This window comes from Equus asinus, chromosome 8 (assembly GCF_041296235.1).
Source record: "Equus asinus isolate D_3611 breed Donkey chromosome 8, EquAss-T2T_v2, whole genome shotgun sequence".
NCBI classification, from domain to species: Eukaryota; Metazoa; Chordata; class Mammalia; order Perissodactyla; family Equidae; genus Equus; species Equus asinus.
The window spans coordinates 21,314,722-21,327,090 of record NC_091797.1 but is presented as its reverse complement, the minus strand read 5'-3'; the positions used below and the strand labels follow the sequence as shown (position 1 = coordinate 21,327,090).

The 12,369-nt window shown below is 55.0% G+C and overlaps 1 protein-coding gene across 1 annotated transcript; it reads left to right on the top strand.

Annotated features, from left to right (window-relative positions):
* Nucleotides 1-318: 318 nt before the first annotated feature.
* On the top strand, nt 319-11,763 carry CAPN11 (calpain 11). The gene is made up of 20 exons (XM_070516724.1): nt 319-546; nt 2,571-2,906; nt 3,885-4,018; nt 4,213-4,381; nt 5,594-5,677; nt 5,768-5,853; nt 6,116-6,190; nt 6,343-6,503; nt 6,693-6,862; nt 8,058-8,069; nt 8,387-8,598; nt 8,884-8,923; nt 9,020-9,088; nt 9,173-9,230; nt 9,360-9,424; nt 9,708-9,776; nt 10,362-10,440; nt 10,537-10,653; nt 11,113-11,171; nt 11,309-11,763. The coding sequence occupies exons 1-20, from the start codon at nt 319-321 to the stop codon at nt 11,333-11,335; spliced, it is 2,250 nt and encodes a 749-aa protein (XP_070372825.1). The 3' UTR covers nt 11,336-11,763.
* The last annotated feature ends 606 nt before the right edge of the window (nt 11,764-12,369 follow it).

Genomic DNA, 12,369 nt, shown 5'->3' with positions numbered 1-12,369 from the left:
CTGTTTTCTAAAGTGGCTGCCCCCTGTTACGTTCCCACCAGCAATGTATGAGGACCCCACTTTCTCCACCTTCTCGCCAACACTTGTCGTTATCAGCCTTTTTGATGATAGCCATCCCGGTGGGTGTGAAGTGGTATATCACTGTGGCCTTGACTCGCACTCATCTGGTGACTAATGCTGATGTTTTGAGCACTCTTTCACGCAATTACTGGTCATCCGCATATCTTCTTCAAAACTATCTGTTCAGATCCTCTGTCCACTTTTTATTTCAGACATTTGTCTTTTCCTTATTAAGCAGAGGCCGTTCTCTCCAAGGGAATGGCAGCTCACATCAGCCAGAGCCGACTCAAGGCTAAGGGCGTGGGCCGGTACAACAATGCCCAGAGCTACAGCAACCAGATCTTCGAGGAGCTGCGAGCAGTCTGCCTGAGGAAGGGGGAGCTGTTCGAGGACTCCTTATTCCCTGCTGAGCACAGTTCGCTGGGCTTCAAGGACCTGGGCCCCGACTCCAAAAATGCGCAGAACATCCGCTGGCAGCGGCCCACAGTGGGCACTGGGAGGGGAGGCATGGACTCAGGAGGGGGGGCTGTGGTGTCCCCCCCAATCACTTGATAATCTCCAATCCCCCCGCCGCCCTATCCTGGCCCTGGCCCTGGCCTCCCCCACCAGGGCCGGGGATGGCTCTGGACACACTTAAGCGCGAAACCTCCCAGATAAACCCTGGGAAGGTCACTCACCAGCTTTGCCTATCACAACCTACCGCTATACCAAGCTGGCCCTCTACCCCCCTCCCTCGATCCATATTTTTCCCCTAAAACTTGGAGGTGGGCATCACTCCCCAGGAAAGGTGGGAGGGAGGTCGGAAGGGGGTGTCCTGGGCTCCCCGAAACCTTTGTTCCTTCACTGCAGCAAATTACGAGCAATCCTCAGTTCATCGTGGACGGGGTCGGTCCCACAGACATCTGCCAGGGGGTGCTCGGTGAGTGGGCAGCAGGAAAGCGGGTCTCCACTGCGGGGGGGGGGGGGGGGGGCGCGGGGAGCTGGGGAAGAGGGCTGAGGTGGGGGAAGGGCCAGAGTCTCTTTTGAGGCTGGGGAACTAGGACCCCCGGGTTCAGACGACCTCTCCTGCTGCCCTGCGCCTCCCCGTCTGAGCAGGTGGTAGCGAGAGCGTCCCCTAATCCGGATGCCTCCCCTCCCTCTGCCGTCTGGGTCTGGGGTAAGCTGGGGTGTATACTAGTCGTTGATTGCTACACGGCAAATTACCCCAAGACTCAAGGACTTAAAGCAACAACAGACATCCGTCATCTCAGTTTCTGTGAGGCAGCAATCCGGAAGTGGCACAGCCCCGTGGGTCTGGCTCAGGCTCTCTCCTGAGGCTGCAGTCAACACGTCAGACGGGGCTGCCCAGGTGTGCTCACCTGGCAGGAGGCCTCAGTGCCTCGCCACGTAGGCTTCTCTGAGGCCCATGTGAGCGTCCACACAGCACGGGAGCTGGTTTGCCCCAGAGAGAGTGGTCTGAGAGTGAGAAGAAGGAGGAAGCCACGATGCCCTTTCCACGCTGGTCTCAGGGAACACACGGTACCCTCTGCCACACTTTATCCTTAGAGGCAAGGGTGAGATCCGGCCCTCACTCAAGGGGAGGGGAATTAGGCTCCCCCTGTTGAGGGGAGGATTGTCAAAGAACTTGTGGACCCATTTTAAAGCCACTGCAGGTGCCAGACTTTCCTCAGTGTGGAGTACAAGGTAAAGGAGCGTTGGGCCCCTCAGCCCGCCCCCACACAGGCTCCCATGGACTGCCCCGAGAGAGAGCTTCCTCCCGAAGCCTGTCCTCGTCCACGCTTTCCCCCAAGCCCCTCACTGCATCCTTAGGGCTGAGGCCAGGCTGGGCTTCCTCTGGGGCTGAGTGCTGTCCCATTTGCAGCAGAGCAAAGGGCAGATGCGGGCAGGGCAGAGGCCAAGGAGACCTCAGGCCCACCTCTGCCGCCCAGGCTCACTGGGCTGCAAGAGGAGAAAAGTGGCTTCTCCCTAGGCACCCTTTTGGTGATGGAGGATTGGAGTGTCCTTAACCTTCCTTTCCCACCCTCTGCCTCCCCCAACGAGTACCTCAGGCAGCCAGGAGGCTGTTGGTCATCACGGAAGCTTCCCCAGTGCCCTCAGCCTCAGCCAGGCCTCAAGTACTCACACAGGGTACCCCCTGCCCCACGGCCCCACCCAGTGAGGTCCGTGATATCCCAGGACAGAGATGGCCAGGGATGACCTTGGACCAGGGATACTACCCCTGTATCCCATCGATGCCTAGCCCCAGGGACACAGTTGGGGTACAGACTGAGCCCCTTGGTTCTCCAATATTATGTGGGTGAGAGACGTCTTGATCACTACACAACATAATCACAGAGCTGGGGGCTGTGAGGGAAGGTGACTGGATTTGTTCAAGGAAATGGGAGACGAGTGGCTCTCTCCCAAGGACAGCGGGTCCCAGAGTGAGGAGCAAGACCAAGGCCAAAAGTACCTCCCCCTCAAATCCCGAAACAAAAGCAAATGCTTCAATCTGTGAATCTCTCACCTAATAGAAAAAGGAGGGCGCTCACCCCCAGAGCCTGCCTCTTCTGCCCTGTTTCTCCCTACTCGCTTCCTCCCTCCACATTCCTTCCTGGGAGGGCCGGCAGGGAGGTACATCTCTGTTGGGGAGCGGGCCTCAGAGCCGCTTCCTGCTCCTCCAGGGCTTGCTGCTCCTCTGGGACCCTCATGGGGGGTGCTCAAGGGGGCAGCCCCTGCCTGTCTTTCCAGGGGACTGCTGGCTGCTGGCTGCCATCGGCTCCCTTACCACATACCCCAAACTGCTGAACCGCGTGGTACCCAAGGGGCAGAGCTTCAAGAAAAACTATGCTGGCATCTTCCATTTTCAGGTGAAGGGTGATGTGAAAGCCAGAGTTGCTTTGTGTGGCATATGTGTGTGTGTGTGTGTGTTTGTGTGTGTGTGTGAGAGAGAGAGAGAGAGAGAGAGGGCGAGAAGGAAGGAGGGAGGGAGAGAGGGAGGGAGAGATGGAGGAAGAGAGGGAGGGAAAGAATTAGTATGTGCTTTGAAATTTATCTTTTTTCTTTTCTTTTTGAAAAATGACATTCATTAGCGTGGGGTTTTGCCTAATTATCAGAGAAGTATCTGCTCACTAAAGAAATCGTGTAAGCTAATTTTTTAAAGCGTGAAAAGAAAATCGTCGGTGGCTTTCCTGCTTCTCTCTCTCTCTCTCTCTCTTTCTCTCTCTCTCTCTGTCCCTCTCTCTCTCTCTCTCTCTGTCCCTCTCTCTCTCTCTCTCTCTCTCTCTCTCTCTCTCTGTCCATCTCTCTCTCTCTCTCTCTCTCTCTCTCGGCAGATACACACACACACATATATGTATATGTATATGTGTGTATGACATTGGGAGTCTCTGTCACATAATTTTTGTAATCTGCTCTTTAAATTTAGCAACATGTGGACAAATTCCCCACGTCATAAAATGTTTCTGAGAATCATAAGAGAATCACAACATTTCTGAGAATCATAAGACCTCAGAAATCCTAAAGTTCAGCCAGGGTCAAAAGGTGGGTGGGGTCCCCCTTGAGGCCACGGCAGAACCTGGGGAGGAGGCTGGGGATGGCGTCCAGGCTTTTCATCATCTTTCACTCCCTCTGCAGCCATTCTGGAGAGCGGCCCCTCTGACACCAGTGAGTCACTGAGCCTGGCCACCAGGAGGCGCTTGTGTAACAGAGTTCTCGTGAAAGGAGTGAGTGTGTGTGTGTGTATGCACGCGCGTGAATGTGTGAATGCCTGCATATGACTTGCTTGGAGGGGGCCTCGGGCAGACAGATGTCCCATGCCCTGCTGAGGTCCACCTTGCTGCCCACAGATTTGGCAATTTGGGCAGTGGGTGGACGTGGTGGTGGATGACCGGCTGCCCACAAAGAATGGCAAGCTGGTGTTCGTGCACTCACCCGAGCGCACTGAGTTCTGGAGTGCCCTGCTGGAGAAGGCATATGCCAAGTGAGTGCCCTGAGCCAAGGAGCTGGGCTTGCCTCCAAGCCTGCCCTGATACTTGGCAGCTATGGGGGCAGCTGAAGTCAGGGGAAGAGGCAGGAGGACGGCTGGGCAGCCCTCCCTTCCTTCACCACACCCTCCAATGTCCAAGCCCACATGTCCATCCCAGAGCCCAAACAGTGCCCTCTCTGTGCCCACAGGTTGAACGGGTCCTATGAAGCACTTTCAGGGGGCAACACGGTGGAGGGCTTTGAGGACTTCACAGGGGGTGTGACCCAGAGCCTCCAACTCCAGAGGCCCCCTCAGAACCTGCTGAGGATGCTTAGGAAGGCCATAGAGCGATCCTCCCTCTTGGGCTGCTCTATCGAGGTAAGCCATGCCTGGTCCTGCCTCAGGACCTTTGCACCTGCTGTTGCTTTCACCTAGAAGGTTCTTTCCCCAGATACCTGCATGGCAAGCTCCTTTTCATTCACTTTCCAGTTCAAATGCCCCTTCCTCAGCTTAGTCGTCCCTGCTTCCCAATCTAAATTAGCTGCTCCCACTTCCCATTTACTCTCTACTTTGTTCTGATTTTCCACCAATGTTTATCACAATCTGAAATTGTCTTCCTTATTTATGTTTTTATTCGTAGCCTGTCTCCTCCAGATAGTTCTCACATTTCATGAGGGCAGGAACCTTATTTGTCTCCTTCACTACTGTATCCTGGGACTAAGGATGGTGCTTGGCATGCAAGAGATGCCCAACAAATATTTGTTCAAATAAGTCAATGAGCCCAGAGTGCTGCTGTATGACCCAGCAACCGCCTTCTTGGGCATTTATCCCAGAGAAATGACGACTTATGCCCACACAGAAGCCTGTGCACAAATGTCGTAGTATCTTTATTCATAATAGCCAGAAACTGGAAACAACCTAGATGTCCTTCAATGGCTGAATAGCTAAACTGTGGCGCATACATACCGTGGGATACTACTCAGCAATAAAAAAAAAAATGAACTATTGACACATGCACCAACTTGGGTGAATCTCAAGGGCATCACGCTGAATGAAAAAAGCCAGTCCCAAAAGGTTCCATCCCGTCTGATTCCATTCATGTGACAGTCTTGAAAAGACAAAATTAAAAAAAAATAGAGAACAACCTCATGGTTGTCAGAGGTTAGGGAAGTAAGAAGAGACGGCGTGGTTATTAGAGGGCAGCACGAGGGCTGCTCGTGTCGAGGGAAACGTTCTGCCTGGTGACTGCGGCTACACAAACACACGTGATAAAATTGCACACAACACACACAAATGGGTACGAGTAAAAGTGGGGAAATCTGTCCATCATTGATGAATTGCATCAACATCAACATCCTGGTTCTGATATTGTACCAAGTGTTGCAAGATGTTACCACCGGAGGAAACCGGATGTGGGGTGCACTGGCTCTGTCTCTGTTATTTCTTACAACTGCATGTGAATCTATAATTATTTGAAAATACAAAGTTTAATTTTTATAAAAAATGAACCGAGAGAGTTCTCGCCTCTCTTCAGGTGCCCCAGTCCCTCTGACCAGATCCTGAATTCCTCCCTTCCTCTCTGTTGTGCAGATCACCAGCAACAGCGACTTGGAATCCTTGACCCAGAAGATGCTGGTGAGAGGACATGCTTACTCAGTGACTGGCCTTCAGGACGTGAGTCTGACAACTGCATCCTCCCCAGAGGGGTCTGAGAAAGAACTTCCTCCTGCCGCTATGCCCTGACCTTTCCCGCTCCCCTCCTAGGTCTTGTACCAAGGCAAGATGGAAACATTGATTCGGGTCCGGAATCCCTGGGGCCGGATTGAGTGGAATGGAGCCTGGAGTGACAAGTAGGTACCCCTGACCAGCACCCTTGGGTGAGGGGCAGAGCACACAGCAGGCCCCAAGAGCAAGGCCATGCCCCAGAGGGACCGACTGGCGTCCCGTCTGGGAGGACAACCTGTGCCCAGGGCGAGGCCCCCCCGCTCTGGATTCTCCATCTCACTCAGGACCCCCAGCAGACAGGCAATCAAGGGTAGGGAATCCCTCCGGAGAATGGAGGTGTCCCCTGGCGCCCTGCCCTGCCCCCTCCACTGCCTGTCTCTGCTCCAGTGCCAGGGAGTGGGAAGAGGTGGACCTAGACATCCAGAAGCAGCTGCTACACAAGAAGGAGGATGGGGAGTTCTGGTCAGTGTGGCCTGGGGTGGACTTCCTTCTCCCACCATGCCCCGTCCCCTCATCTCCTCTGCCACCCACGCGCCTGTGCCTTGGATGGGGAGGGGGCGCTATGGGTGTGGGTATGCCGCTGATGGGCTCTAGCAAACCCTCCTCTGCCACAGGATGTCCTACCAAGATTTCCTGAACAACTTCACACTCCTGGAGATCTGCAACCTGATGCCTGACACGCTCTCTGGGGACTGCAAGAGCAGTTGGCACGCCACCTTCTACGAGGGCAGCTGGCGGAGGGGCAGCACCGCGGGGGGCTGCAGGAACTACCTCGGTGGGTGAGGGGATTCGCGGGGGCAATGTGTGAGTGATGGGCCCCTGACTCACCACACAACCAGGCCTAAGGGTCCAGGGTCACGGGGGTCAGGGGCACATCAGATCCCTGGTGAGGAGGCAGGCGTGTGGCTGGCAAGCCCATCCACCCCGGGAAGGGCAGAGCCATCCTGATCTGCTTCCTCCACAGACACATTCTGGACCAACCCCCAGTTTAAGATCTCTCTCCCCGAGGAGGACGACGACCCAGAGAACAATGAAGTCGTTTGCACCTGCCTGGTGGCCCTGATGCAGAAGAACTGGAGGCAGGCACGGCCCCAGGGAGCCCAGCTGCAAACCATTGGCTTTGTCATCTACACGGTGGGTGCCCCAGTTGGTCCTCCAGCCACTCCTGCTCCCCCTCCTGGCCTCACCCCTTCAAGCTTCTTCCTCCCCAAGGCCACTGCCCACCCAGGAGTGGGACACACCAACAGGTGCCACAGCCCTAGCTCTCTTGACTGGTGCCTTGTGCTCTTGAGGCAGGGCCAGCGCTTTCCTTTTCACAGATTTTTACATCTAAAACTCTTAAGCAGCACTTCCTTTGTGCTAGGCATTGTTCCAAAGGCCTTACAAATAGCAACGCCTTTAATGAAAAGGAAGGAACTTGAGAGCCAGAGAGGCGAGGTCGAGGTCGCTTGCCCAAGGTCACACATCCAAAGGTCAGCTGCAGAGCCTGTGTCCTGATTCCCAGCCGCTCTGAAACTTCACAAGCCCCCGAGCCTCCCCCAAGACGCCCCACCAAGAGCATTGACTCCAGTGGCCAAGGGGATTCCCTGACAAGTGGTACCCAAACCGTGCTTTGCAAAATCCTAGAAACGGTTCACCCACTTATAAATTCAGCAAGTATTTATGAGCACCTACTGTATGCCAGGCCCCAGTCCAGTCTCCAGTGGTTCAATAGAGAACAAAAATAGACACGAGCCTTGCCCTCCTCCTGGGCTGGGAGTCCACCAGGTTAGCAGACGCCAGACGCGCATCAAGAAATTTCCAAGGTCAGATGCGAGTTCTTCCCTTCCAGAAAAGGCTATATTCTCTACCCCCACCCTGCAGGAGAGCAACCTATTTATCTTGGTTTACTTCACCTTCTCATAAACTTGGGTTCAACCCTCAATCTCAATAATCACCTAGTAGCTTCCTGTAGGATGTGAGTGTTCCGTGGAAAATGTTCGTGTTCAGGAAACCACTCTCCCAGATTTTCATCCCAGCGCTTTCACTTTCCAGCAGTGTGCAGTTGGGCACATTGGCTCACCTCTTAAGGAGTCAGTTTCCTGTCCTGCGGTGGTAAAAATCTCGCAAGGCAAAACTTTGTGTAAACTGTGCTTTGCTGTCCAAAGCTGAGAGATCATTAATACTAGGACTTTCAGCTATCAGAGCCCATATCCCACCCCACCACCCATGTCCCAGTGCCCTTAACACCCCCCTAACACACACACACACACACATCCCACCTGGCTTCCGCAGGCCTGAGCCCCTTCATCATCCTGGGATCTGACCCTCCTCTCTCTTCCCTTCCCAGGTCCCAAAGGAGGTACAGAAGATGATGTGGGGCTCGATCCTGGGCAGGCACCCACTCCACCTCTGGCTGCATGTGGATGGGCAAGGGGTGGAATTCTGTGAAGGGGTCTGTGGGCCACTGGGTTAGGATTCCAGCCCCTGGGGCCCTGGGTGGGAGTCAGGGAAGGAAGAGACCACACTGGATTTACCTGCCAGTTGGGTGGTGTCCAGGCCCAGTCAGTTAATGGTGGTACTTCCCCTCCAGCCCTACCCGGCCAGGCTTTCCCTTGGGGGTCCCTCTCTCCCTGCCCTGCCATGCCAGCCCTGTACCCACCTCCGGGGCACATGTAGTTTCAGAACATCCAGGATATCCACTTGAAGAAGGACTTCTTCATGAAGTATCAGGACCACGGCTTCTCAGAGATCTTCTCCAACGCACGGGAGGTGAGCAGCCATCTCCGGCTGCCTCCAGGGGACTATATCATCATTCCTTCCACCTTTGAGCCGCACAAGGATGCTGACTTCTTGCTTCGGGTCTTCACAGAGAAGCATAGCGAGTCCTGGTGAGGGGCCCCACCTCACTTCTCCGAGGCCACCCGTCCAAGAGCTGTAGGACGTCAAGCTCAGGGAGCAGTCATCGGGTCCTCCCCCCACTACGATCCTATTTTACAGTCAGGGAAACTGAGGCATGAGGAGGGGAAGTGCCAATTAGTAGCAGAGCCAGAACCCAGGTCCCATGAGGTCTGTTTCATATTGCTTCAGACAACAAGACCTCCCCACGACCACCCCACTGAAATCCGGGTCTCTCTGACCCCCAATAACCTGAGCCTTCATCCACTTTTGCTCAGGGAACTGGATGAAGCCAACTATGCTGAGATGCTCCAAGAGGTGAGGGAAGCCTGTGGGGTTGGAGGACCGGAGGAAGCATCTGGGCTGTGAAGGATCTTTCTGGACTGGGTCCATTTCCCACTCCTTTCCCTCCAGGAAAACATCTCTGAGGACAAAGTAAACCAGGACTTCACACGTCTGTTTGAGACAGTGGCTGGAGGAGAGGTGAGGGGCTGAGGGCTGGGGGCTGCAAGGAGGTGGCTGGGGGCTGAAGAGGCCAGAGCAGGGGTTTACGGACCTCCTTCCTAGGGCAAGGAGATAGGCATGTACGGGCTACAAAAGCTGCTCAACAAAGTGGTCTCCAAATGTGAGTCTGTCACCTCCACCACCCACAACCCCCTCCCCCCACAGTTCGTGCCTCACCTTGACCTCTCCCTGAGTCCCCCACACCACCCTGATCACCAGTCTCTTCTTCCTGCCCCTCCCTCCCTCACAGTCACACACTTCAAGACCCAGGGCTTCGGCCTGGACGTGTGCCGCTGTATGGTCAACCTCATGGATGTATCTTCTTCCTGCCCAGTGGTGGTCCTGTCCAGTGCTCCCCATCCTCTGTCCCCCTTACCCCCAAGCCTGGCCCTGAGGTGACCACCTCTCTGGCCAGCCATGCCCTCCATCCTCATGCGGATGAGGCTTCGGGCGAGCAGAAGATGCTAGTGCTTCTGGCTCTTACCACAGTTACCATTCAGATTCCCTGGTCTTGGGCCCCCCTCAGTGAGCCGTCTGCTTCCCTGACCCCAAGATGCCCTCTTCACTCCCCCCTCTGATATCCTTGACCACCACCCAGAAAGATGACTCTGGCAAGCTGGGGTTTCTGGAGTTCCAGATCCTGTGGAAAAAAATCAAGAAATGGACGGTAACTGGCATTGAAGGGGGTAGTTTATGGGGGTGAAAAACAGAGGTCCTCAAGAGGGATGGAATATTTACAAGCATCAAATCATTACACTGTACACCTGAGACTAACATGATGTTGCATGTCAATTCCACCTCAACTTAATGAATTAATTAACTAAGTAAAATTCGAAAATTAATGTAAGAGGGATGGGGACTAGTAAGGAGGAAGCTAGAACTGGAGCACCTGAATAGACACACACACACACGGGCACGCAGACATGTGTGCATACACACAACACGACAGCATCTGTTGAAGCGTTGGTGTTTTAGTTAGTCAAAATATTTAATAACCAGGATAGTCCAGGTTCCAGCCGTCATAAAGGATACATTCGGGAGAGCCTGGGCAGGGTGCCAGAGGCACCCTACTAGGCCTGGAATGAACCCTACGGCCCCTAGATGGCAGGAATACTGGGAGCTCAGCGTGTGGGCCAGGGTAGGGAGCCCTGGGGTCTTGGGCCGCAGCTGTGAGGCAACCGTACTGAAGGATTTCATCATTTCAACCACCATGCCCTGCACACGGCCCTACCACATCTGTCTGTCCCCTCAGGACATCTTCCGTGAGTGTGACGAGGACAATTCAGGCGCCTTGAACTCCTATGAGATGCGCTTGGCCATTGAGAAAGCAGGTGGCCAGGGGTCAGGAGATGGTTTGGGGGCAGGGAGGGAGGAGGCACTGGCCAGAGGGCCGGGCTCTTTCCCCTCCGCACTGCTCTCTCTCCCAGGCATCAAGCTAAATAACAAGGTGATGCAGGTGCTGGTGGCCAGGTATGCAAATGAGAACATGATGGTGGATTTTGACAGCTTCATCTACTGTTTCCTGAAGCTGAAGGCCATGTTCAGTAAGTCAGGCATCTGCCCACTCCTCACCCTAGGCCGGGGACCACTGGCCCTCCCCCACACACCCATATGAGGGGTGCTGCTCCAGAACCACTCCTGTGTATAGGGCACAGACGATCTGGGTTGAAACCCCAGCTCCACCACTGGCTGGTTCTGTGCCTTGAGCAAGTCACTTGGTTTCTCTGTGCCTCCGTTCCCTCATCTATAAAATGTGGATAAGGGCACTGCCCTCATAGGATTGAGGTACAGATGAAATGAGTTAGTATCTGGTGAGTACTCGGGACTGGGCCTGGCTCACAGCAAGGTTGTAGGAGTTGCTATCATTAATTCCCTGTGGGGCCGGGGGTTAGCTGGGGAGCAGCTTCTTACACCCTCTCTGACCTCCCCCTCATTGGCAGTGGGTCTTTCAGACCACCGACTCAGCTCTCAACCCCTCTCCCCTTGCCTCCTCCCCCAAACAGGGTACTTTCTAACCATGGACCCCAGAAATACTGGTTATATTCACTTGAACCTGAATGAGGTGCGTGGAAGGCATCTTCTGGCAGCACCGCCCCCCACCCCCACCACCTTCCACCACCTTCTGCCCTCCACTCTCCCTAGGCACCTTGCCCACCCCCACCTCTCCCATCCTTGGACCTGCTGCTTCTCTCCCCACAGTGGCTGCAGATAACCATGTGGGGATAGAGGAGCCGCAGGAGCCTGGTTCCCCACGGCCACCACCGGCCCGCAGAGGGTCTGGCCCGGGGGCGGGTACTCCTTGCTGCCTTCAGCTCTGCCATGTCTGCTGGTGGAATGGGCTCCAGGTAGTGGCACCTGGGCCCGGACGCCATGCCTACCCTAGTAATGAGACCTCTACGCCCACCTCCTCAGCTCAAAGTGTTTCTTTTCCCAGCCAGGCTTCTGGTGGCTGGACTTACCCTACAATCTCTCTCCCGCTCTGAGTATATTTTCCTAAAGATTAAGTGACCCTTTCCCAGTGTTCCCTGGCTGGGAGGCTCTCCATGCTTCCTGTCCTGCTCACACCTGCCTGCTGACCACCCCTCCTGGCCCGGCCTCTCTCTTTCCTCCCTCACTCGGGGGCATTATTATAATAAACAGCACATGCCACTGGCTTCTGTGTCTCTGTGTCTCTACACCAGGAAAAGACTGGTGGGGGTGGAAGTCACTTCTCCAGCACCAAAGAGGGGCCCCCGTAGCTCTCAGGGTGATACCACCTCCAGGGAGCATTTAGAAATGTTACAAAAACTAGAGGGCACAGTTGGCACTTACAGGCCACAGTGCCAGGGATGCTAAATGCACAACAGTCCCTCTCTGAGAACCATCCAGAGCCCGGCACCGTGGAGCAGCATCCGAGGGGACGGCTGAGCCGGAGCCAGCCAAGCCCACTGCTGGAGCTGGGCCAAGTTGGGGCCCATGGCATGGGGCCTGAGCCTCCTCTCTCATCTCAGCCCTCAAACTGGGGGCCCCAAAGGTGGCGTTGCAGCTGTCTCAAAGGTCAAAAATCCAACAGCCGCAGGAGCCAGCAGGTCATAGAAAAGAACTGACCCGCCTGGGTATGAGGCTGGGAGGGGTGACGACTGTGGCAACAGGTAAGTTCATTCCTGCCTTAAAGGCATTCAGATTCTGATCACTATTATTGTTAGAAAATCGCTGCCTGCCAACCATGGCCCTCACAGGAAGGACCGAGGGATACATGGTCCACCAGTTCCTCGCCTCGG